This window comes from Juglans microcarpa x Juglans regia, chromosome 1S (assembly GCF_004785595.1).
Source record: "Juglans microcarpa x Juglans regia isolate MS1-56 chromosome 1S, Jm3101_v1.0, whole genome shotgun sequence".
In the NCBI taxonomy this organism is placed as follows: Eukaryota; Viridiplantae; Streptophyta; class Magnoliopsida; order Fagales; family Juglandaceae; genus Juglans; species Juglans microcarpa x Juglans regia.
Genome location: NC_054595.1, coordinates 18,563,978 through 18,591,033, shown reverse-complemented (window position 1 = coordinate 18,591,033; position 27,056 = coordinate 18,563,978). Strand labels below are relative to the sequence as shown.

The window sequence follows — 27,056 nt, the reverse complement described above, 5'->3', positions numbered from 1 at the left end:
GGGTTCGGACAGTAGTTCGGTATGCCAAGAGCACGCTTGGGAGTTCTTTAGCTCATGCTTCTTTGTGCACCCCGATCCTTTTTTTGAGGTTGGAAATGAGAGTCTTGTTGATTGCCTCAGCCTGCCCGTTGGCTTGGGGGTGCCCTGGCGAGGAATACTTTACCTTAATCTTGAGCTCTGTACACCATTCTCAGTAGTGTGTGCAGTTGAATTGTTTCCCATTGTCCGATACGAAGCTCTTTGGTATGCCGAATTGATAGACTAGTGACTTCTACAAGAACTTCGTTATGGTTCGGGAGGTGATGCTTACGAGCGCCTCCGCCTCGACCCACTTGGTGAAATAGTCGACCACAACCATGACAAACTTGACCCCTCCTCTTTCTACTGGCAAGGGGCCAATCAGGTCCAGGCCCTCTTGGGCGAAAGGCCACGAAGCCATAATCGAGGTCAGCTCTTTTGCTGGGCAGTGCGGGATCAGTTTGTGCTCCTGACATTTCAGGCATTTTTTTACGAATTCCTCTACATCTCTGAGGGAACGGGGCCAGTAGTATTTGGCTCGGGTTACTCTCGCTGCCAAAGCCTTCCCTCCAAAATGGTTTCCACAGATTCCCTAGTGGATTTCTAATAGTAAGTACTGGGCTTCATCAGATGAGAGGCATCTAAGGAGTGGCTCGAAGAAGCCTCTTTTATACAGCACTCCTTCCAGCAGGGTGAGTCGGGCTGCCCTGATCTTGATCTTCCGCCCTTCCTCCAGGTCACTGGGCAGTTTCCCTTCCTGTAGGAACCTTTAGATATTCGTCGCCCATTGGGGGGGACTGGGGTCGTAACAAACACTTCCCTCTCGATGGATGGGGCCTCAACTGTCTTGGTCACGGTGTGTTCTGGAAGTTGAAGTTCCTCCTGCCCTATGCAGCCCTTGCCAGAAGGTCTGCCTTCTGATTCTCCGCCCTCGGCACCTGTTGAAGGTTAAAGTAGCAGAAAACTTTGCGCTCGTCGCAGACCAACTGGAGGTATTTCTTCAATCTTTCTCCTTTCTGTCCTAGTACCTGGCTGACCACAAGTTGTGAATCAGCCCTTATTTCTATTTCGTCCGCTCTTAGTAACCGCGCGATCGACATCCTCATTAGGAGCACCTCATATTCAGCCTCATTGTTTGTCACTTTGAAGTCTAGCTTGACTGCATAGCTGTGTTCCTCTTTTTGCTCCATGACGATGTGCACCCCTGCCTCCCCGCCAACCCGGCAGGATGAGCCGTCAATGTAGACCTGCCAGGATTTTCCTTTGGGTGCAACTAGTACCTCTTCCGGGAAACTAGTGAACTTAGCGACGAAATCTGTCAATACATGCCCTTTGATCGTGGTTCAGGGCTAGTACTCCATGTCAAATTTGCTGAGCTCGATTGCCCATTTGGCGAGCCTTCCCGAGGTGTCTGGTCTCTATAGTACCTGTTTAATGGGGTGGTCAGTGAGCACTCTAATCTGGTGCACTTGGAAATATGGCCTTAATCTCCTAGATGCGACAATTAGGGCGAACACCAACATTTCCATTCGAGGGTACCTTGCTTCTGCACCACGGAAGGCTCAGCTCATATAGTACACAAGACGATGTCCTACTTCCGCTTCCCAGACTATTACAACTAATATGACGTGTGGGGAAATTGCCATGTACACTGTCAAGGTCTCTCTCGGTCTCGTCTGGCTCAGCAGTGGGGGGTGACTGAGGTATACCTTTAGATCGGTGAAAGCCTTCTCACATGCCTTATCCCAATTTTAAGCTTTCCTCAAGACTTTGAAGAAGGGCAAACATCGGTCAGTAAACCAGACGCTAAACCAATTGAGGGCCGCCACTCGCCTAGCTAGTCTCTGGACCTCGTGACGTTATGGGGGGAAGGCATTGCCGTTACTGCTTCTACCTTTTTAGGGTTTGCCTTGATCCCTCTCTCCGAGACCATGTACCCCAGGAACTTATCCGTCTCCATGCCGAAAGCACACTTCAACGGGTTGAGCTTCATCCGGTACTGCAGAAGGACGGAGAACGCTTCTTGTAGGTATGTCAAATGTTTTTCGATCTCTTTGCTTTTCACTAACAGGTCGTCCACATATACTTCCATATTTTGGCCGATCTACTGTTTGAACATTCGGTTAACTAACCGTTGGTAGGTGGCCCCCGCATTCTTCAGGCCAAAGGGCATTGCTTTGTAGTAGTAAAGCCCTTGGTTGATAGTGAATGTTATCTCTTCTTCGTCATCCAGATTCATCCTGATCTAATCGTACCCATAATAAGCGTCTATAAAGCTAAGGAGGAGATGTCCTGCTATCGAATCCACTATCAGGTCGATACGTGACAGAGGGAAGCTATTTTTCGGGCATGCCTTATTTAGGTCGGTGAAGTCCACACACATTCGCCACTTTCCACTAGCTTTCTTCATCAAGACTACATTAGATAACCATTTCAGGTACTGGACCTCTCGGATAAACCCCATCGCTAGGAGGCGATCAATTTCTTCGATTATCACCCCGTACTTCTCAGCGCTAAAACTACGTCGTTTCTGCTTGACTTTCCACGTCGTTGGGTCGACACAAAGTCAGTGCTCAATGATAGAGTTGTCAATCCTGGGCATGTCCTCGTGGCTCCAGGCGAACACATCTCAGTGTTCGATAAGGAGAGATACCAAGGTTGTTCTCGTCTCTGGGCCCAGCTTAGTCCTGATCTAGACTTGCCTCCTCGGTTCTTGTTAGTCGATGGTCACGAGCTCCAAGGGCTCGTTAGGCGCGGCCTGTCGGAGGGCCTGTTCATCACGAACTTTCCCGTCCCATTCAGTCAAGATTGGAGGTGATCCTAGCTTGGGTGTCTCTTCTTGTATTCCAATGGTCACTACGATTTTGGCCTCGTGCCTTAACTCCTTGTCATAGCATTCCCGAGCCAGGACTTGCTTGCCACGGATTTTGCCCACTCCCGAATTGGTGTGAAACTTCATTTTGAGATGATAGGTGGGCGTTATTGCCTTCAAGCTGTTTAGGGTGGGGCGTCCTAGTATAGCATTGTACGAGGATGGGGCCTTTACGACCAAGAAATCGGTCATGGCAGTCACCATCCTAGGTGTCTTCCCCGCCAAGATTGAAAGAGTAATGGCCCTCATTGGCTTAACAACGTCCCCCGTGAAGCCCTTGAGGGGCATTGGAGTTCGGCACAGCCGGTTCGAGTTGATGCCCATCTTGACAAAAGTATCCTAAAATAGAATGTCAGCCGAACTACCATTATCAATCAGGATCCTTCAGGTTCTAAAGTTTGCCACTTGCATTGTTACTACTAGCGCATCATCATGCGGGTGGGGGACGCCTTTTCATCCCCTTCGTCAAAGGTTATCGTGATGCTTCTAGCACATTGTTGCGGCCTGCTTACACCCATTTCCGCACTGAACACTTCCTTGTAGCGTGCCTTCCGGGCGTGTGTCTTTCAGGCCGACGAAGTGGCTCCACTTCCCGCATACCCTCCAGTGATTGTGCTGATCTCCCCTAGAGGCCTGTCCCCCACGGTGGAGCTTCGTCGCCTTTAGTCCCTGACTCCCTGACTCCTTGGGCCTTTTCCCTGTTGAAGTTTGGCCGCCTACCTGCAAGCCGGTCCGTTTGATTATCCGACTAGTGCACCTGTTTCTTCTGTTCTTCTTCTTTAATCTTCTTTAGGGCATAATAGTCACGCATGCTGTGTCGGGTATTCATGTGATACTCACAGTACAGGCGACTCTCTTCCTTCCTGGGTCATTCTCTTTTGGGGTTCACTAGTTGGTTCCCTTCCACTTCCAAGTTTGTGTGGGCGGGGCCCTCTCATTGGGGTCAAGTTGGCACTTCACTCTTTCTCTTTACATTCGATGCTCCCTTCCTTTCCCCTCCTCGATTGTCACGATTGGGTCGTTGCCCTGATGCCTTCATATCGGCCCGTTCTACCTCGGACCATCAAGGGGTAGTCGGGCCTCAAGGGTGTTTTTTGCATTAATAAACCCATCTGCTCGGTCCATGAACTCCCTTAGGGTGGTAGGTGTCTTTCGTGCTATTTCGGACATGAACGAATTCAGTGGCCACATACCTCCTAGGCATGCCGCTAATGTGATCTTCTCGTCTTGGTATTCCGTGGTCATGCATTCTCGATTGAACCACGAGAGGTACGACTTCAGATTCTCGTCGTCCCATTGCTTGACCATCAGGAGGTAAGTCACCAGACATTTCCTCTTACGACTGCCCAGGAATTGCATCATGAAGAGGTGGGCGAGCTCCTTGAAGCTCCCTATTGTTCCTGATGATAGCAACCCAAACCAAGTCTGGGCGTCTCCCTTTAGAGTTATTAGGAAGGCCTGCAGACGACCTCTCCTGGGAAACCATACAAGGTCATGTGGGCCTTGAATATATCCAGATGCTCCAACGGGTCTTTGGACCCGTCGTACGGTTCCATCTGGGGGACTTTGAACTTGGGGGGAAGAGGCATAGCCATGATTTCTACATTGTACGAGAGGTCGGAGCTGACGAGTAGCTGGTCCACAGTCGATGGGGTGTCTATCTTCTTTTCCATCTCTACACAGTTGTCCCTCAACTCTAGGATTTTGAGGTTCATCTCGCGTCTTTCTTCTTTTGCCGTAGTATCTGTCGGAGCCCTTCACGAATCCTCGTGCTCGTTGCCGCTTGGTTCTGCTCCCCTCGCCAGCTCCTCATTCGCGAACTTGAGGGCTGCATTCTCCTGGCAGAGCGTCCCCGTTTCCTCTGTTAGCTTCCTTATGGTCTCCTTCATGCTTGCAAGCCGTGCTTCCATCATCTCTTCTTTGTGATCTCCCCTTCTTGTAGTTTGGGACCGCGTTGCTGGCTGCATGTGAAGTACACGCTTTTATGGAAAAATAGATCCCACGGACGACTCCACTGTTGATCGTGTTTCACAGCTCGAGCAGTTCCGCAAAGCCCAAACTCTACGTGGCCTGCAACTGAGAAGAAAGAAAGGCTCCGATGATTTTTGGGTTCACTCCAATGCCTAAGTCAATGGGTGATTATCTGGAGGAAAGCACAAAAATCCAGAATGATAGTAAGGATTATCGATAGATTGAGAGAGCCCCCTGTAGAAGGGTTCTCCCCTATTTATACCTGATCCGGGTTCTTCTGTTGATGGAGATCGTGGTGCGTCAGACTTGATACCACTCATTCCCCTGTCACTCCAGTAAGTGTCAGCCCGTGGCCTAGAGGGAGATCGTGTTTTGTCAGCCATTCTAGGTCTGTACTACCACCACCTCCCTGCCATGCCAGTGTGTGTCAGATTGTGGGTGAGCCGTCCTTAGTACTTGGGACAGGCCGTTGTGCCAAATTCTCTAACACAGGCATAGGGTGTGGCGTGCCTTGGGTTTGCAACTCTACGACCGGGCGCGTGCCGCAGTCTGTATGCAAGTGGGTGTCCTGCCTAGTGATAGGGCTTGGCAATTCGCTGACCCTCAGGATGTTCTTTCTAATGCTCCTGTGCTTTGTGTTGGTAGGCCATCCTGGGTTGGTTCACGCTTGTCACCCGATCCTCTCGCCCCAGGTCTTCAACTTTCTCTCTTGGGCATGTAATTCTGTACCTTTGCTTCCTAGGACTCGGGCCCTTCTGGGATGGGCTGTGCGCTTGGTATTTGATTCTATGGCCCAGAATCTTTAGCTTCCTCCTTCGCCCTGGGCTTCATGGTTTGACCTTCCTGGGTTCGGGCCCTTCTGGGATGGGCCTTCCCTCACACTATGTAAAATAATTAACAAAACCACACCATGGACAACTTTCTTAACCAACAAAACTTCATTATTTTTTTCGGTAGAAATCCTCGAGACTACTCTCTAGCCTCGAGGTCTTCTACTAGAAATATAAAATATATTTTTTTATTAATTAATGTTAAATATAGTCGTAGAGTGCACAAGCGTCGTGCAATTTTTATATATTTTAAAATTTTTTCAAGCATTTAAAAAATTCATTCAAAATTACTTCTTTAATAATTAAATAAAAAAAAAATGGAAATCAGTGACAAAATATGTATTCGATGCATCATTTCCCTTTCCCAAAGCGGCTGAGCAGACTCAGGACACTTGCAGAGTAAGTTCTGGGACTCGAAGATGCCAGGGCCCTCTCTAGAGATGGAACCAGTGGAGCCGCAGTCGCTGAAGAAGCTGAGCTTCAAATCCCTCAAGCGAGCCCTCGATCTCTTCTCTCCTCTCCATGGCCACCTTGCTCCTCCTGACCCGGAGAGGTTTACCTTCAAATCTATGTATTTTGCCCCTACTAAAATTGCGTTATGGCTCTAGTTTCGTAGTGACCTAATTGTTTTTTTTTTCATTGCTGTGCAGTAAAAAAATTCGCATGAGCCACAAGGTCAGTGGGTTTTCCGTTCATTTAAAAATTGTGGGTTCTTTAATCGTGTATGAAAAGTAAACAAATCCCGGAGCGTATATCGGATGGTTTCAAGTTTTTGGATTTTGAACTAAAGGTTAATTCGGTTTTGTAGGTTAGCCACGAGTATCTAGGAACCAAAGCCACGACGAGTCGACCTCTTAGCGAAGCTAATGCCGTTGCATTGGATAGCCGTGCTCAACCGCCGGTGCCTCCTAATACCCTTGCTCTTACGGGTAATTTTTTAATATTGTAATGATACAAAATAATGATTGAATTAATAATTAATTTAGTTCTTTAATTGGTGATTTAGTTCTCAAACCGTAGCTAAATCACTGGAGCGTGGAAAACAATGTCATTTATCTGTGAAGCTTAGGATATATTAACATTTCCACCCGTGTCGTGGTGGTCTTCCCCACTAGTAAATCACTTGATGAAATTATTTCTGACTGGTATTGCAGTACATGTGCTCTATTGTTCATTTGTTTTGATCAAGTAGGGGTCATCTGTGACTTTTTCATGTAAATTCAGCGTTGGGGTTGAAGGTGAACTTGGCTAAATCAGAATTAGTCTGAGTGGGGGATGTTCCGAATGTGGAGGGCATGGCTTACATTCTAGAATGTAAGATATCTCAGCTGGCGATGAAATATTTGGGCCTTCCTTTGGGTGTCCTGTTCAAACCAAAATCTATTGGGATGATGTGCTAGAAAAAATAGAGTGGAAATTGGCTAATTGGAAGAGGATGTATCTATCTGGAAGAGGATGTATCTATCTAGAGGTGGTCTGGTCACTTTAATCAAAAGTACCATTTCCAACTTACCAACCTACTTTCTATCACTATTTTCGATTTTGTGATATCCCATATAATATGGATAAGGGTAGGTGGTGTATGGGATCCTACATTGCTTGGGAAAGAGAAGTTCTTACACTTTATAAAGTTCCAATAGAGCTCCAATTGTATCATTGACTAGTCATTTTGGAGTATAGGTCATGTGGTTTGGGCTTTCTATTTGGGCGTTATAGATTCCCACCAAGGTGGCTTATCGCATGGAGAAACTTCAACTTGGGGGGGGGGGGGTAATGAACGATGATTTTAAATTCCACTTGATAAAATGGGCCACGGTATGCTCTCCTAACTAGAAGGAGGATTAAATATTCGGAATTTGCAATTTTTTAACAAAGCTTTGCTTGGAAAAAGGGCTATGGAAATAGCACAATGAATGGGGAGCATTGTGGAGAGCCGTCATAGAATCAAAGTATGGTGAACCATGGGAAGATGGTGTTCGAATGAGGTAATTGGGCCATATGGGGTGGGACTATGGAAACACATAAGAAGATGATGCGACACATATTAAAGAAATATTTGTTTTGAAGTGGTTGATGGATCCAAAATCAAATTTTGAAACGATGTATGGTTTGGCGATGGGGCATTCAAGAAAGCTTATCCAGAATTCGATGGCATAGCAAGAATGAAGAAGCCTCAATTGTGGGCCTCTTAATCCTATCTAATGGCATTCTCCGATGGAATGTTACATTCTTAAAAAATGCACAAGATTGGGAAGTTACTGTTTTTTCGGAGTTCTATGATCTACTGTACTCTATCCTTGCGAGTGAGAAGAAGGAGGGGAGGGGGGGGGGGGGGGGGGGGGGGGGGGAGCTGAAGAATATCTTTTGGTGCCCTTCTAAGAAAGGGAAGTTCACAGTCCGCTGAGTATTTGGAAGACAAAAGCACCCTTGAAGGCAATTTTTTTAAGTGAAACAAAATGCAAGAAGAAAATATGTTGGTGCATTTTGTTTTATTTCATTTTTCTGGAATGATGTTGATATTAGGTGTAATATTGCTCACACTGCAATCATGACCGATATTTTTCTTATACGCTGTTATTGTTTTGCAGGCCCAGAGGATTCTAGTGATCTCCAGAAGGGAGGAGCTCAAAATGCTCTAGCCGTTGGTCCATCCATTCAACCAAAGGCATTGTAAGTATTCTCTACCCTTTCTCACTCATTAATATTGCTCACACTACAACCAGAAGATTCTCTACCCTTTCTCCAGATATAATCTTCTAAATCTTAAGTGAATGATCTTGTTCTGGTTCCTGAGGCAGAGAAGAATATAGTAAGGTGTATAAAAAAAGACTGAGGATATACTTATAAAAAAGGGACTGAGGATATGGTGGTGGAGGAAGAGACGTTGGAAGTTGAGAGATGGTGATGAGAGATGTTGTGAGAGATGAGGGAGATGGGGGCTCACTGATTGAGAATAGGGACTGAGGGTAATGAAAGATAAGGGATATTCTAAGGAAACAAATGAGATTTTTACTTATTTGGGTTAAAATCACGCGTATACAACTTCATAGTCACAAAAAGATGTGGCCTGTGGCCATGAGATTGTGTTGCATCTGTATCATCATATGTACCTAAAAAACAGATTTTTATTTTTATTTTTATTTTTACTGATAAAAAACATCTGTTTTCTAGGTACATATGATTTTCACATATGTATGTTTATCTTTTGTTCCAACTTTTGATTATAAAGAATATATTTGAAACAACTACCAGTCAGCTCCCTTAAATTTTAATCTCAAAAAGCCAAATTATATAGTACATGTCTTAGAGCATTGGCATTGGCTTCATCAAAGTCATCTCTAAAATTTGATGAAAAGTACATGTTTTCCATAAGTCTAAAACTTTCTGAGCCATAACCCCACATTGGATTCATCAAAATAATAATATAATATTATTTTTGACATAATAATATTTTTAATTTATTTTTTCATATTTTGCAATTACACTAATCATATGTTAATTAATAATTTAATTTTATATTTTGCAATTACACTAACCATATTTTACAATTATACTAATAATATGTTAATTAATAATTTTTAATTATCTTCATGCTCATCCCCTAGTGAAGACTACAATCATGTAGTCAACAATTCTCCTGCCAAAAAATGTCTGCAAGCTATGAATCGTAGCTTCCTCTTCTTGAAAGCAACGCATCAAAATTTCAATGACAGACAAAAAAGGCCGTTCCTCGGGAGTTGTTCTTCCACATTTTGGAATAAAAAATTCCTTTGGCCTGTGAACAATATCACTTCAAATTTAAAAAATGAATTGGATTCACTGTAGCTCAAATCTTGAGCTGAGGAGTTATCCACTCCAATGAAGACACTTTCAACGATATAATATGCAAAATTTGCATTTGGTTGAGCTTTTGATGAAGCCAATGCCAGTGCTCTTAGAAGAAGTACCCTATGGTCTACCACCCAACTTGTGGGTCTACCTTGTTTGATGGGGACTTTATGGGGGTAGGTGTAGGTTATTTTACACCTTTTCTAATTAGTATATAACCAGTTCACTTTTGTTTCGGTTATATAGTTTTTTGGATGCCAATTATTTGGTTTCTAATTATTTAAAACCAAATATCACTGATATCCTCATTGAATTCAACCAATTTGGTTGTGTAAGTTGGTTCAGTCACTCCACGGCTATAGCTACTATTCTTTTCTTCTTTAACATTCTTTTTTTAAGGAAACATTTTTCATTGTATTGAACTAGCGTTGATGATTCATGTTTTTTTTCCAGGAATGATATTGGTCTACCCAGCAAAAGCACTGCAGTTGTTTCTGCTTCAGGGTCATCTGAAAGGTTTTAGCTTCTTTATTTTATTTATGATGGGGATAAACAAAGAATGGTTAGTTTGACAACCAATCCCTTCAAAGGGATTTATGATTATGATTTAAGGAAAAACAAACAATGGTTTTAGCATATTTTGTTGGGGACAAGCAAAGAGCCTTAATTTGGCAAACAAGTATTTCTGTATCTTGTCACACATGCAATCTGTTGTTGAAATGCACATGCATTATACTTAGATGCACTTTAATACTTGTCATCATATATTTTTCTTCAAATATGCAGTTAGGGAGCATTGGAAATGGAATTGACTTTTCTCAGTTCTCTCTCTAAGAAACCAGTAGACAATTGAAGTTCGAAAGTGGATTGTTGACTATGTTGCATTATCATGCGTATCAATTTTATTGTCTGGCACATAGCACAATTTGACTTAGATTGCTTTGTTTTCCTTATTGTAGGAATTTATCTACATCTGCAATAATGGAAAGAATCCCAAGCAAATGGCCACGTCCTGTATGGCATCCTCCATGGAAGACTTACAGGGTAAGCCTCCATTGTAGTATTGTATTAAATAGTTTCTTAAAAAAAAAAAAAAAAAAAAAAAAAAAAAAAAAAAAAAAAAAAAAAAAAAAAAACTAAATTGCATGATTGTGTGAAAGTTTTAAGATTTAAATTTTGTTCTTTTTTAAAAGAAAAAAAATTGTGTTCCTTTTTTTTTTTTCTGAAGAAACTTTAACTTGCTGCATCTTTTCTTTTACATTTTAGCATTCTGCATTTTCATTTCTATAGGTCATCAGCGGCCACTTGGGATGGGTGAGATCTATTGCATTTGATCCAAGTAATACGTGGTTTTGTACCGGCTCTGCCGATCGCACAATCAAGGTATCCAGCTTCAATTTAGTTCATGAAATTAGTTCCACGGACTTGTTTGATGAATGATATCATGATCATTTAGGCTTCCATTGGTACCTTTAAAAATTTTATCTCATTCCTGTTGTCTTACATTTACTGCCCCTGCTCTCTCTAGCATCACGTTAGAATTTCTTGTCTAGTCTGAAATGTCTAGTTTATCCAAAATTATCCTGATTGGATTGGTTCAGCATTACCTGATGTAAACTTGGAAATGTTTAGGAAACTATTATCTTTAGAAACTGCTCTGGGGAACTTGGGCTGAAAACCTGGCAACATTGAGCCAAGTAAACTAAAAGACTGCTCTATTCCAAAGCTCAGTTATTGCGAGGTGGATAAGGAGATAGAGTGTCTCTTATTTCCAAACTGACTCTGGTCATGCAATCTCTTCTGTGATTTGAAAACCAAAGATTATGATAATGCAACTACCCTAATGCCATTCACTTGTGACATTTCTTTGTGATGAACAACAGCTGAGTGTTTTTGTTGTTATTTTTGCCTGACTAGATATGGGATGTGGGAAGTGGAAGGCTAAAACTCACACTAACAGGACACATTGAACAAATACGAGGTCAGCTCCTAACAAATTATTGATGTTATAGAAATTTTTGTGCCTAATTATGATGTGGTTAATGGCTATATTATTGGGCACAAGATGGCTAAAAAAGTGTGTTTTCTTTTGCAGGCCTTGCTGTCAGCAGCAAACATACTTACATGTTTTCTGCTGGTGATGACAAACTAGTTAAATGTTGGGACCTTGAGCAGAATAAAGTTAGAACCTCCATGAAATTAAAAAACTTCAATGCTCTCTTGTATTAGTCACTCTGATTCTTATCAAACATATTAATTGTTGTGCAGGCCATCCGATCTTATCATGGTCATCTAAGTGGTGTCTATTGCTTGGCTCTCCATCCCACTATTGACGTTTTGCTGACTGGGGGACGTGATTCTGTCTGTCGGGTATGCAGTTAAGTAGTATGACAGAAGTTACTTTCTGCAATGTCATAACAGCTGCAGTATTTTTAGCTTCTACACTCAGTGATTGTTAGCATTTTTTGAGAAATTGGGATGAAAAATGTGAATTTGTATGTTTTGATACAACAATGTCTAGGTCTGGGATATTCGTAGCAAGGCACAAATTTTTGCTCTATCTGGCCACGATAACACTGTCTGCTCGGTGTTTACTCGACCTATGGTATGTGGATTCCTTTTTTTTTTTTTCTTTTTTTTTTGTATGTGTTTTCTTTTAAAATCCTGATTGCACTGATGATACTATATTTACGAGGGCCACATTTTGCTACTTTATTATTAATTTCTTTTTTGAGTTGTGGAAAGGAAGAAGAGAAGAAAAGTGGGGTGGGGGGTATGAATCTCATATTGGTTTACGTGTTGTGGAGTTACAAGTATATCCCTTGGGTGGTTCTTAAAATGCAAACTTAGATATGCTGTTATTATTCGTAGTTTTGTATGAATATCTCCAAATGTTGGTTTGGGGCTTTTTTATTGTTAATTATATGTGGATTCATCCGTTAATATGGGGGTGGGGTGGATTTGAGTTGTGTGATATATATAATGTGTTTCTTATTTTTGCAGGATCCACAAGTTGTTACCGGCTCTCATGACTCAACTATCAAATTCTGGGACCTCAGATTTGGTAATTTGGATTTGTGTCATTGATTTCTTTTTCCCAATTTGAATATCGTTACTATTTTTTTACCTATAAACTGCTGCTTTGCAGGAAAAACAATGTTAACTCTCACACACCATAAAAAGTCCGTGCGAGCAATGGCACAGCATCCTAAAGAGTATGTGCTATACAGAGCCGTGGTTTTAATATCATCCTTTTATGAAAACATATTATCTATCTGCTCTTTTTCTCAGGCACTGTTTTGCATCTGCATCAGCTGACAACATCAAGAAATTTAACCTGCCGAAAGGGGAGTTTTTACACAACATGCTGTGAGTTCTGAGCCAAATTTTCTTTTCCATATGCATTTTCAGACAACTTGCTTCTTCCTCGTTAATATTAGTATTCTGTCCGATTGTTTAATATGAGTGAGATCACAATGAATTTTTTGGATAGTGTTTAGTATGACTGTATGAGTGAGATCACTATGTTTTTCTTTTCTTTTCTCAGTATGACTGTATGAGTGAGATCACTATGTTTTTCTTTTCTTTTCTCTTTTTTGGATAACCAAGTGAGATTGCATAGATGACCCGTTTGCTGATAGTTTGAAGTGGCGAACTACTAATACATCGAACTTTATAACCTTTTCCCCTCTTTTAAGAAGAAATTGATTGCAAGATTAGTGATGCACCTTCCCTTTTTTGTTCATATACTTTTATGTCTTGTTTACTCCCTGAGAATGACTAACATTGCAATCAGTTAAAAATCACCACGTAATATCCCACTCTGCGCATCCAGTGAAATGGCACACTTTTCCCCCTCAACTAATATTTGTTTAGTTTGTCTAGTGATGAACTGATATTCTGATGTTGGTGGTTTTTGAGCAGCTCTCAACAAAAAACTATAATTAATGCAATGGCTGTCAATGAAGAGGGTGTGCTGGCTACAGGAGGTAGGGATTTGATACATGTTGATTGTGAATTAAATTTTATATTGGAGGTGCCTGATGTCTAGGTTCACCATCTACATTATATATTCTCGTACTTCTTTTTTTATTTTTCTATTTTCTTTTTTGAGAGGTGTATGCTTGTATTTCCACACTGAAGTCAACAAGGTTTCTAGAAATAGATAGATGTTTTTCTAATCTTCCCCCCTTCTTTTGTTCATGTTAGGTGACAATGGGAGTCTTTGGTTCTGGGATTGGAAGAGTGGTCACAATTTTCAGCAAGCCCAAACAATTGTACAACCTGGTATGTATTTTGTGCTCTTTTCTCTCTTTTTGATCGTTGGAGTAGGGGTGACCTGAAAACGAGTCAAGTTTATCACTGTTAGAAAACTTAAATTCTTATATATACATATATATATATATATATATATATATATAAACTTAAATTCTTGCTTTCAGGCTCATTGGACAGTGAAGCCGGTATCTATGCTCTCTCCTACGACATAACTGGTTCGAGGCTGATTAGTTGTGAAGCCGACAAGACAATTAAAATGTGGAAAGAGGACGAGAATGCCACACCGGAAACTTATCCCGTTAATTTCAAGCCACCTAAAGATATCCGGCGGTTTTAGCAGATGTGAAGCAAATTTACAACCAGCAATGTTTGTACACGGTTTGTCATTCAGACTGCTAATATCTTTGTTAAACAGAGTACATGGCTGTTGAGGAAATATTTTTTATGTAAGCATTGATGTATTATCTTGACCTGTAGGCTGAAACATCCAGAGATCTGCACAAGTTTGGTTCATTAAGAAGTTGCTATGTACTAAAATATTTAGCTGTTCTTGTAGGGCGATTTTTGTCGTCTTTTTCTTTAGAGATAATATAGAAAATGGCTGGTCTGTTCCCCTATAATTTGAACTAATGTTTTCGACCCCTTGATTTTGAATTGTATAGGTTTTAACTTGGCAGGCACCACTCATGCCCCCCGGGCGGCCTAAGGCGTATTTACATGTTTCCTTATTCTCTCTCTCTCTCTCTCTCTCTCAAACTTTGGATGTTGATCACATGTTTCCAGACCCAAGTTCATGTACTTTTTTCATTTTAGTAAGAACAATAAGATAAGCATTAGATCAAAGGGTCCTGCTAGAGCCAGAGGATTCCTACCTAGAAGTGCAAATGTACTTTTTTATTTTGTGTTTTTTTTTTCAAGCATTTTTTAAATCCCTTTAAACATTTTTTGAAAAAAAGAAAAAATTTACAAACTTATTTAAAAACACTTTCTTAACAATTAAATAAAAAATATATAAAAATAAAATAAAATGGGCATCTGTAACTTTTGTCCGGATCATCCTTGGTGGATGCAGCATTTCCCTCTCTTTTCATTAAGAAAAAATAAAATATTGAGAAGATTCTATGCGTTTAAGGTCACGTTTCTAGATAAATTGATATGAAAGTTAAATAAAATATTATTAGAATATAATTTTTTTAATATAATTTTTATTTTCAAATTTGGAATAGTTGAACTGGTTTTTTGTATTTTATTTAGAAGTTTAAAAAAATTGTAATAATTATATGAGATGAGATGCGATGGAAAACAAACCAAGCCTAATGCTCTTCAAATCCACCCTGCCACGATGAAATGAAACAAACAGGTCATGGACCAAAAGGGTGCTTTGCCATTTCACTGACTCCATAAATAATATACATATATATATATATATATATATATATATATATATACATATATGATGTAGATTTTTAGGAGGCCACTCACGTTAATCCCAGAATCAACATAATTGATTAATCGTAATCGTTATCGTTATCATTTATTAGGCGTTTATACTATTAGTTGAATTCGTCCATTTAAAAAACTTCCGAAAATGCATGCTTGGTTCACGGCCAAAAACCACACGCCATTCAACTAAAACGGAGGTTGGTGTTATTTATCTTCAAATGCAAATGATTTATTCAGAGCCTTATGTTGTCGGGTTTGGATGGAGAGATATTTCAATTTCATCCTATCTCAACTAATCTCATTTCAATATCCAAACACCATAGACATAAATATTTTTCAATTTCAAATTTTTAACTTTTTCATCTAATTATTACTTAATTATTATAACTTTCTCAAATTTTTAAATTATAAAACACATAAAAATAATTCAATGTTTTCAAATTTTAAAATATAAATAATATTAAAAAATTATATTATAAGAATATTTTAACTTTATAATATTTTTATTCAACTTTTTTTCAATCCATTTCTAACTCATCTCATCTCAATTTAAATATTTCATTATTATTTACAAATTATCTCAACTCATCATATCTCAACTTACTATCCAAATCACGCGAGTGTGCACTTTGCAAATACCGCGAATTCCTTTTGAAAAAAAGTAGTAGAAACTTGAGACTCACAAAAATCAACTTTTTCTTAATAAACTTATTTTTTTTTCACTTGCACAGTCTCGAACTTCTTATTGCATTTAGATGTTGAGTTGAACTGAATTCTTTATAAATAGTAGTGAGTTGAGTATGTGGAGTGAGTTATATGAGACCCATTTAAAATAAGTTTAGATGTGTTTGAATGTTAAAATAAATTTAGTACTATTTATGAGATATTGAAAAAAGTTGTGGGTCCTATATATAAAAATATATTGAGTTGAAAAAAATTGTGAGTTTCACATGTAATAAAGTTTTGAGTTGATATGAGTTTAATAATTTGAGAGTTGAATATTTCGATATTAGATTTAGATTAAAATTAGACTGAATTAAGTTAATTTCAGCTGAGACTCGCAACCAAACGGGATTATTAATGTGACTCTTTTTCTCTTCTCTAAACCTTTTAAGGAAAAAAAAAAAAAAAAAACCTTACAATATTATACCTACACACAAACGTTTCCTTGAAACAATTTTCCAGTGAAAGAGAACAGATGTCGACTGCTTAAGAGTGCCAAACCAGCAAAGAAACTAGGCCCTCGCACCCTCCCACCGATCATTATTAGGCCAAATTTCATGCATGCAAGTTCTCCCTCTTCAACCAAAACGCTCCCCCTCTTCCATCTCACCTCACTCTCCAAAACCTACCCTTTTTTCTTTTGCGTATAAGGAAACTGCACGTCTGAAAATATGAACTCCGAGCTGGTTCATAGAACTCACACCACCCAAACTCCAGGAACCAATGATCTTTATTCACCACAACGTGGAAACCCTCTTCAGAAATCACCGAATCCATTGCTCTACTTTCTCCGCGAGCAGCGACCCCTGTTCGTGCTCGTCGGGATCGCCATCGCCACGCTTTTCTTTAGCTTCGTGCCACCGCGTCGTGATCACCATGATCTGATGATCCCTGCAGGCCACCGCCCGGTTATCCAATCTGAGTCGACGAGGACCCTCCCGTTGACTCGGCGCGTGCTGATCTCCGAGAACCACCGCCATTACTCAGCACTCGGGCAGGTGAATGTGGGCGGGAAACTAGTGCCGCTGGGGCTGAAGAGGAAGACACTGAGGATCTTGGTGACTGGCGGGGCGGGCTTCGTCGGGAGCCACCTCGTAGACCGTCTGATGCAGCGGGGAGATAGCGTGATCGTGGTGGATAATTTCTTCACGGGCAGGAAAGAGAATTTGGTGCACCATTACGGCAACCCGAGGTTCGAGCTAATCAGGCACGACGTTGTTGAGCCGATTCTCTTGGAAGTTGATCAGATCTACCATCTCGCTTGCCCTGCCTCGCCTGTGCACTACAAGTACAATCCCGTCAAGACCATCATATCCTTCCTTTTTCTTTTTGTTCAACTTTTCTTTTCTGTTTGGTTATCAAGAAAATTTCAGTACTCAGGTTTTTAGATCAAACTCCTATTTCCTTTTGTTTTTCTCCATATTAACCATATATACAAAGAAAATAATAGAACTTTTTTCTTTCATATTTCATTTTTCTTTTCTAATTCCACATTCCATTTGGGTCTGTCCAAGCCTTCATCCTTTTTGTATCCCAGAAGGAAAAAAATCAATGCATATTCTAATTAACCTCATATTCTCTTTTGTAATCGCTTTTATTTTGGTAGATGGTGTTTTGGATTGTCCTTGACTCTGATTCTTGTATGCGGTTACAAGACGAATGTGATGGGGACACTGAACATGTTGGGACTCGCAAAAAGGGTGGGTGCAAGGTTTCTGCTAACCAGCACCAGTGAGGTGTACGGTGATCCTCTGCAGCACCCTCAGGCCGAGACCTACTGGGGCAATGTCAACCCCATCGGTATGCTCTCTCTCCTTTCCCAGTAGTGGTATTAGCATATGTACTCCTAATACTGATGAATCTGTTACACGGCAGATCGACCACCAACACACATGTAGCACAGCACTAGCTAGTATATTCTAGAATAGGTACTGCAGAGTACATTGTGGTGGTTATTCTCTACTGTGATTTGTAACCAACAAATATTCCTCCTTGATTCTTTTGTAATGTCTATATATAGACACGGTTTTCTATAATGCAAAATAGAGAGTTTTTATGCAAATTCTTCTTTCACAACATGGTATGATCCAGAGCCCTCTGACTTGCACGTCCCTAGCCGATCCATGGCCTCATCTCCTCCTCCTTCAGTTGCTCGTGAAGATCCCTTGAGCAAGTGGACTCAATTGGGTCCCACTATCTTGTTAATAACAGAGATGCTTGTAGACATTAATGTCGTTAATTTGCATATTCTTGGCAGGGGTAAGGAGCTGCTACGATGAGGGGAAGCGCACGGCGGAGACTTTGAGCATGGACTATCACCGAGGCCTTGGCATTGAGGTGATCAATTTTAACTGTTCCCAAGTTCTTACATTATAATTATTTGAGTTTTTTCTGATAATTGCATATTCGAAGCTTTGGGGTTGAAAAATTACAATTTCCATGGCCAAATAAAGCTGAGTACTGGTGAGCTAGCGAGTGTGCATGGTCACAAGCCTTTTAATTAGTTTAGCATTAGAAAGGCATCAAGTAATAGAATATAACGAGAAATATAAATGATATTAGCAATGTTTTGCAGGTGAGGATTGCTCGGATTTTTAACACATATGGGCCACGTATGTGCATAGATGATGGTCGTGTTGTTAGCAATTTCGTCGCTCAGGTAAGCTTTGTTCTTTATATAGAGAGAAAAAATATGTTATTTTTCATCTAAATTTTGTCATCTCCAATCATATTTTTTGACGTGACATATTGTAAAATAGTTATCTATTTAAATGATGAACATGATATAAAGACACTTAAAAATATGTCATATCAGCAAATGTAATTAGAATAACAAATCTGTATATATCTCACCTTTCTTCAATATCCTAATTGTTCACAGGCATTGAGGAAGGAACCATTGACTGTCTATGGTGATGGGAAGCAAACCAGGAGCTTCCAATTTGTTTCGGACCTGGTAATGATTTGTTATATATTCTGATCTCTCTCTCTCTCTCTCTCTCTCTGATATATATATATATATATATATTGCAAAATGCATGATCTGATACGCATGTCCTCTTTAATATACGTACCCAACGCCTTTATTAATTTATGTAACATATTATACCAAACTGTACCTTTCGAATCCATGCACCTGCTTGGTGTCAGTACTATTGCTTGTGTATATAGGTGTTTCAATAACATATATATATATATACTTTCTTTTAGTTAATTTCTAATCTACATATATATGAACCGCTTTACGACATAACATATATATAGCTAGCTAGAATTACATCGATCTTGTTGAGATAATTTATGAGAGAACTGGTGCTAATAATTACACAGTACTCCCAAACAATTAGGCATTAACAATAAATTTTCTTTGACCTATTATATTATATGTTGTTCCACCCTTTCATGATGTTTCCTCTTGCATAAACAAATATCATTTTCCTTTGTGATAAAATAACAATTAGGTTATGATCTTTTTGGATATTTACTAGTTGGAAAATGCTCAAAAATTGGGATTACTGACTCCCACATGATGAACGGTGATTTCACTGTTCAATCAGTGTTCATGTGGGAGGCCCTAGCAATCATGAGGGGTTAATTACTTCAAAAAAGTCAAAATTAATCTTGTTAGCCCTAAAAAACTAATCTATATTCCCGACTTACTACAGATCATCATGAACGTTGATGATATTTTATTTTATTAATATACATAATTAACAAAGCATATAGCTAGGAGTCGTGATTAATCAATGAGTATTACTAGTCCCACGTACGTACTCTTGATGATCATACTCATAATCACCGTGGTTTAACCAGTGAAGGTTGTGACGGGTTGCTCTCAGTCATGACCTCGATCGACCATATAATACTATATATAATGCTCAATATATATAGTGATTAATTAATGTAAATACGTACTCAGATTAATTACGTTTTTGGGGGATGTTCAAATTAGATACCTGCAGTAGTTTCTGTTCTAGCTAAGATAGATGATCATCATCATGAGACTGCAAAGCCACATGATGAATCTATCTGCATTGTCTGCTGGCTTAACTAGTGAAGGTTCTTCTTCTTGTGGGCCGGTCTCATCAGTAATGGTCGTAATATGTAGTACTTCCTGGTGAAGGCTATACTACTACTATTACTCTACGATTCTCGAACCACATGATTGCCATTCAATTTTGTGATCATTATTTAAGTTAGTTTCGGTAAAAGGCTTAACAAAAATATTTAGCCTTATTTGTTTGAATGGTAAGATAAGATGAAAGTTAAAAGTTAAATAAAATTTTGTTAGAATATTATTTTTTAATATTGTTATTGTTTCGATCAGATTTTAAAAAAATTGAATTTTTTATTATATTTTATGTGAAAACTTAAAAAATCGTAATAATATAATGAGATAAAAACGTTTCTATATCCAAACGAAATTTACTCTTCTTTACATACTAAAAATATACTATAATTAGATGATGGACATTGCTACGTCCACAGAGGATTTCAGAAATCCTCTACCGATCAGTTAATTTTTTTTTTTTTTTTTACTTTCACCATTTTTTAAAACTATTTAGATATTAAAAAAAAAATCACATATTCATTTAAAAATTCTTACTAATTAATCACTAAATAATAAGAAATTAAAAAAAAATTCTTTGGTCTCCACCTTTGTGGAAAAGCATTCCCTTAGATGATATATATATATATATATATATATATATATATATATATATAATAGTTAGAATGTATGTACAACTCGAGTTAAATTATAGGGGCAACATTAATTAATTGTTTTTATTGATAACACTCCCACCTCTGATCCTCTCAATCATTTCGTCGTTTATAACACCGTTTTTTTAATTCCCTTTTTGATATTGAGTTTTGACCACGCACCTGCGTTTTACTTCGATTAGAGCATTACTATCGGCGTATATATATATATATATATATATATATAAAGTCATATTTGTATAATATGACTCTAAAATTTTTTACATTAATTTATGTACATTTAAATATTTAGCTACATATAAATAGTATTTATCTAAATTTAGATAATTATTATTCACCTTATAAATTATATTTTAATCATTATTTCACTCTCCTCCCACTTTCTTTCACAATCCTTTCATTTTCTTCCTCTTTCAACAACACAACAAACCCTCACTTGCATATTCATTTTATTATTATAATATATTATATATATATTTTTCATTTTATTATATTTTTAATATAATATATAAAAAAATTATATTTTTTATTATTACATTTGTATTATTAATGTCAAATGTATATAATAGATGCTAATTGTAAAATATATATAAAAAAAATTGATTTTAGTAAAAAATTAATAATAATAAAATAATAATATTTTATTATTATTTTATCTCCAATATGTATAAGTTAATGTGAAAATTTTACTTGAATGATAAAATAAAAAAATAATTTTATATATATATATACATACATCAATACTAATGCTCTTAGAATTTAATATCGTCGGGACTGGCATGTGCTGGGGTGAAGTCTCGGCCTGGCCTTCCATTGCACTTGGGGGAGGTCTACCCTTATATTATTTTTATTACACGTGGCAGTAGACTCGGGGTGATATATGTCCATGCAACATTTTTCAAGAAATTGATAGAAAATAAGATTGGATATTAAATTTCAAAGTCAAAGTACGGGATTTGACGTCAATAGTACATACAAAAAAATGCAGACGAGTTATTATCATGATTTCTCTAAGTTATATTTACTTAACTACTATAGTATTTAGGAACCATTTATAATGTTGGCTTAAGTGGCAAAAGTCTTGGGCTTGGAGGTATAATACTGCTCCCACAGGTTTAAGGTTCAAATTCTCTTAAGTGTAAACAATCTTTAGAGACCATCGGATTGGAAGATTTTTTCCTTTAATTACCCGAGATACACTTACGGAAAACTCCTTGTCAAAAGTCTGTGCACTATTGAGATTAGTCAGAACGCTATTCCTGAACACCTAGGGCCAATAAAAAAAATATATATATAGGAACCATTTATTGCATGTTTTCTTCTTCTTAGGATATAAGTTGTTGAAGTCCCTGCCCCAAGCAAGCAGTCAACATGACTGCTTGCTTCTCAACCTTTTGCGCGCAGTGCGCAGCGCCCAACTGTCTATTGAATGCATATTAAATGCATTCACATGGTAATGCGATATACATTCGCTTATAAATTGAAGCTCCATGCGAGAGCTTCTGATACACCCAAGGAAGAGAAGAGAAAAGAGAGAGAGCCTGGAGAGCTCTGAGAGAAAATAAGAGAGTTGAGTTGAGTGGAGTGTGATCCTCCTCCGCTGTAATATTTTCTTGTGTACCACTATTTAATAGTGAAGCTCTTTTCTCTGGATGTAGGCAGTTGTCGAACCACGTTAAATTCTTGGTGTCACTGAGTGCGTAGAGTGTACTTTTTTATTACCGCTGCGTTGATTTCCCCAACATAAGTTTCTTGGTTGGGCGAAAGTCATATATGGTGGAAAGTTGTAGTTAATCATGCTCCACGCATGAAATCATGTGCTTTTGTGGGTAAATCCCTTTAAAATGGGAGCATTTTAGATTTGAATTACTAGTAGGAAATTCAAATATATAATTACGATTTGTCTTTGATGATTCAGTCAGTGAATGTATGACGTTTCCTTTTCACGTCCTTATTTATTGTGTCATGTGTATGTGAGTGTGTGAATGATATTGATAGGAGTGTGGGGAAGGCTTGCAGGTGAGTTGGGTTGGGGGTAGGCTTCTGACTGCAGTGGTCTGTACCTGTCCTCCATCTTAATTACAAACTTACAGTAGGCATTATTTATGGTGAATATATATGAGAACTGATTGTGTTGTATTTGCACATACGATAAATAATAGGTGGAGGGTCTAATGCGGCTGATGGAAGGTGATCATGTGGGTCCTTTCAATCTTGGGAACCCTGGTGAATTCACCATGCTTGAACTTGCTCAGGTAAATTTTCCCAATACTTGCTGCAAAAACATTTCCACATTTCTATGCTATATAACCCATAAAAAAAATGATCTGATCTATGCTATATATATATATATATATATATATATATATATATATATACATATATATTGAAGATGCAATCTTTTCAGGTTGACTCAAACAGAGTAACAAATAGTTTCTGTGTTTGTCTCACCTTTTCGAGAAACATTCTTCTGTTTTCCTTTGTTGGATGAAGACATCAGTCCGTATTTCCTTTCCTGGAAATATGAAAGATGAGAGCATGAAAAAAATCCACAAGGAGGTGTCTTGATGTAATCAACAACAGTGCACCATTATTCATAATTGCTTAATTTAGTCATTGCATAAAAAAATTGCCATTTCGTGGTCCTCTCCTTAGTCTAGTCAAGGAATATGGGTTTGAACCAACATTTTGATTTCATTCTCTTGTTTTTTTGCGTTTATTTTTATGTAGTGATCAGTTGATTGTAGCCCAAAATTTATATATGTCTATCTATATATGTCTTCTCTTTTTTAACTTAACAAAATCTTACTAAAAAAATTGAGCTAAGAAGAGCGAAATGGATACTGTTTTGTGTAGGTTGTACAAGAGACTATAGACCCGAATGCAAGGATAGAGTTCAGACCCAACACAGAGGATGACCCACATAAGAGGAAGCCAGACATTACCAAGGCCAAAGAGCTTCTTGGTTGGCAGCCAATCGTCTCCCTTCGCAAGGGACTTCCTCTCATGGTTGAAGACTTCCGACAACGTATATTCGGTGACCAGATCAGAGACAGTACTGTCGGAAATACTGTTACATCCTCAGCATAGATTTTGCGTATGCTGAGTACGGGCATTGAGAAAGAGATTATAGCAAAAATAAAGATAGAATAAGAGGACCCTTTTTATCATTAGGTACTTCATTTTTTTTCTTCCAGATTGTTTTCCTCCTTTTACTCTGTTAAAATATTATGAGATGAAGACTGCAGAATAAAGTTAATTTGCAGCAGCTAAGACAAGTACTTCACATCAGAGTGGTAGGCCGATGATCAGTTCTTTCATCTTTGTGTATGTAGAATAATCTTGATCTTTATCTACATATAAAGATTATTCTACATGATATAAAACTCTTTTAGTAATTTTTTTTTTTTTTTTATCTTTTCAAGCTCTTTGTTTGGTTGACATATTCAACATCTTATGGACTGTTAAGATTATTAAATCAGTCAATTCTAAAGTACTAAAAAATAAGATACTTCAGTTTGTACTATCCACAACAAAATAATCTGGCAAGACCCTTAGGGATTCAAGGAAAAAAATTGTAATACTTCAGACTAAGTTTATGTTTGGGATTGTTGTGGGAAATATAGCTTATAGTTTTAGGACTTATAGTTTATAACTTAAGTAATAAGTTTTACTATTAAAAAGTTATTTACTGTTTAGTAACCATATGTTTAAAGCATTTTCAAATATGCTACGTTTGTTTGGAAACAAATTAGAAAAATGCTTTTTGAGGTAGAAATAAAGATTATTTGAATTTTTAAAAATTATGATCATATCTTTGAAAATTTGAAAGTTGTAATTATCTTAATGATGATTTTCTCCAAACGTACTTTTTAATTTATTTGAGATTAAAAGTGCTTTAATATGTAAAACCAAAACAACCTAATTTTTTTATTAAAGAGTTTTTAAGGCTATTTAAACACTTTTTAATACTCCTATTGCAACCCCAAACATACCCTAAGTATAAAAGAGTGGTGAATAAGATTCAATATTATAAGAGAAAAATGAGTTATAGTTGTTTATAATGATTCTAATGAGCAATAATAGTAACATTAACTAATATTTTTTGGGTATAAGTCTGAGCATGCCCAAGAGCGGCAGAGCCAATTTGACTTGGACCGAACTAGCCGTTCTAACATATCTCCATACATGACTTGGTTTTAATTGTATCATTACATTGGTAACATGATTGTTATAAAAACTTGGTTCTTTGGATTTATATGCATTTATCAATAGTAATGGATGCATGCAATGAGTTTGGTTTTAAAAGCTTCCATATGCATAGAATACACACACCCATATATATATATATATATAGAGAGAGAGAGAGAGAGAGAGAGAGAGAGAGAGAGCTGCATGTTGCACTTTTGAATTACCACTGTTTCTTTATTCTCTTTTTCAAATTTACTCTATTACTTACCAAAACCGATCTGAATTAATTGACACCAACAATTGTCAAATTTTGAAAATCTATACCCCTCAGTTGAATAGGATTGTGCCTAATATATATCCTTTTTGTTTACCGATCTTAGCAATTATATTGGTTTTCCTAGCGAGAATGAATCGCTTGTAAATGTGTTTTCCCTTGTAGTATTTTTTAGTTGAACGCAGAATCCTTTGGATGATCTTGTGGCAAATGCCACTCATTTTTATCTAAGGCCGGCCGGTGGTCAAGTCCCAATGGAAGGGCGGCGTGTTTGGATACTTGAGATCGTAAATGGATTCGAGTGCCATTCTGATCATGATCTCTTTCATGATCTTTTTTATAGGTAGAACTATCGTGAGCGGTGATCGATCTACGCTTCAACAAAGCATGGAATTCTATTCCTAAGAAATCACAATAACTACTCTTTAATTGCATTCTCATTAAATCAGAATTAAATAACAAAATAAATAAATTTATTTATTCCTACGTATTCCCATATTTACCGTTGGTTTTGACAATTTAAAAGAGCAAGAACCAATTGTAAGATGAAGAATTTAGTAAGAGCACTCACACTGGATCATTCATCCTATTCTTTAAAATACATCACTAAAACTTATTTTTTCTATTTTACATACTGACTTTTACAATATACCATACATCAACTTATCTATTTTTTCTTCATATCATTTAAATATTTTACTTTTTAATCTTTTGATATTTACAATATCTCTCAATATACAATATCATATAATTATGTTCTATTTTAAATTAATCTAAATTTATAAGCTAAATCAAAATATAAATTAATTCAAAAAATAAAAAGAAAAGATTATATAATAAAATTAATCCAAATTAGAGGGTACTTTCTTTCCGAACAAGAGTATATATATATATATATATATATATATATATATATATTTGATATTTTTGTATAACCTATAGCAATTCTAAAATATATATATATATATATATATATATTTGATATTAAAATTAATGTTGCGTTGCTGAGGAGAGTAGTAGACAAGGAAGTATATTTTATATGAAAATTAACGTTAGAGGTGCAGTACCGCGCAGATCAGTGCGTAGGAGACTGATAGATGAGAGAGAAATGATTAAAAAATAATTTACAATTGTAAACAGTTACCACTAGATATAGCGGTAACACTGTAGTCAACTGTAAATTAGAGATGGCATAAATAATCCATTGGATGCAACTTTTAGACCATTTTCTTTAAATTATACAGAAATAGAGATTTTACGTGATTGGTTGGGAGTGCTCTTAACAATTTAACAATATCGAGTGTTGGATTTAAATATAATTACTAATTTCTTCATCTCAGCATCGACTCGAGGATACTAATTTCATTCCTTCTTAGCTAATTATATATCTATCAGGATGGGTTCTGATTCGTTGTCCACTTTTATACACGCTTTAAACCTCCTTTACATGCACTTTATATAATATTGGAATAAATTAAAAAACTCCTTTACATGCACTTTATAATATTAATGGAATAAATTAAACCTCCTTTACGCTTTATATATAGTATTGGAATTGGATTCATCATGTGCATATCCTCATTCTACTCCAAAAAACTTACCTGAATACAAGAGCAAGTTTTGAAGGATAGCTAGTAGCTCTCCTCTTCATTAATGGCCATTTTATTGGGTACTCCACATTCAACGTACATTATATGTGAAATGTTTTTGCTTTTGGTCCAATTGATGGGTGGTTAAAGCCCAACTAAGCTCAATTAATTAAAAATAATTTTAAACTCTACTAGATGTCAAAAGTTATTTATTCAGAAGCTCTAGAAATTAATAATTTTTAAACTAATTAAAAAGACTATCAAAGTGATCAACAGAAAAGCCAATGGATGGTGTTGATGTCAAAAAAATCGCACAA

At 37.5% G+C, this 27,056-nt stretch overlaps 2 protein-coding genes across 3 annotated transcripts; both read left to right on the top strand.

The window, feature by feature from the left end:
• The first annotated feature begins 6,027 nt into the window (after positions 1-6,027).
• Positions 6,028-14,411, top strand: LOC121246898 (protein pleiotropic regulatory locus 1-like). Of its 2 annotated transcripts, XM_041145212.1 has the most exons (18): positions 6,028-6,244; positions 6,342-6,366; positions 6,500-6,620; positions 8,280-8,361; positions 9,973-10,035; positions 10,479-10,563; positions 10,810-10,902; positions 11,437-11,500; positions 11,615-11,700; positions 11,788-11,889; positions 12,041-12,124; positions 12,523-12,583; positions 12,668-12,734; positions 12,811-12,888; positions 13,444-13,508; positions 13,729-13,806; positions 13,962-14,175; positions 14,275-14,411. In XM_041145212.1, the coding sequence occupies exons 1-17, from the start codon at positions 6,111-6,113 to the stop codon at positions 14,132-14,134; spliced, it is 1,461 nt and encodes a 486-aa protein (XP_041001146.1). In that variant the 5' UTR covers positions 6,028-6,110; the 3' UTR covers positions 14,135-14,175; positions 14,275-14,411. The 2 variants fall into 2 exon arrangements, with proteins under 2 accessions (XP_041001146.1, XP_041001145.1); XM_041145211.1 differs by having other exon boundaries at positions 13,962-14,411.
• Positions 14,412-16,482: 2,071 nt separating this feature from the next.
• LOC121246688 (UDP-glucuronic acid decarboxylase 4-like) lies at positions 16,483-23,996 on the top strand. The gene is made up of 7 exons (XM_041144922.1): positions 16,483-17,273; positions 17,616-17,763; positions 18,221-18,300; positions 18,539-18,622; positions 18,845-18,919; positions 22,848-22,940; positions 23,542-23,996. Exons 1-7 carry the CDS (start codon positions 16,635-16,637, stop codon positions 23,773-23,775), a joined length of 1,353 nt encoding a protein of 450 aa, XP_041000856.1. The 5' UTR covers positions 16,483-16,634; the 3' UTR covers positions 23,776-23,996.
• The last annotated feature ends 3,060 nt before the right edge of the window (positions 23,997-27,056 follow it).

Bases quoted from the DNA above. Each gene is read 5' to 3' on its own strand.
- LOC121246898 (XM_041145212.1), top strand. From the start codon at position 6,111: ATGCCAGGGCCCTCTCTAGAGATGGAACCAGTGGAGCCGCAGTCGCTG. The intron at 11,701-11,787 runs GTTAGAACCTCC...ATTGTTGTGCAG, and splicing joins GGGACCTTGAGCAGAATAAA to GCCATCCGATCTTATCATGG. The intron at 12,584-12,667 runs GTAATTTGGATT...GCTGCTTTGCAG, and splicing joins ATTCTGGGACCTCAGATTTG to GAAAAACAATGTTAACTCTC.
- LOC121246688 (XM_041144922.1), top strand. From the start codon at position 16,635: ATGAACTCCGAGCTGGTTCATAGAACTCACACCACCCAAACTCCAGGA. The intron at 17,274-17,615 runs ATATCCTTCCTT...GTATGCGGTTAC, and splicing joins ACAATCCCGTCAAGACCATC to AAGACGAATGTGATGGGGAC. The intron at 18,920-22,847 runs GTAATGATTTGT...GATAAATAATAG, and splicing joins TCCAATTTGTTTCGGACCTG to GTGGAGGGTCTAATGCGGCT.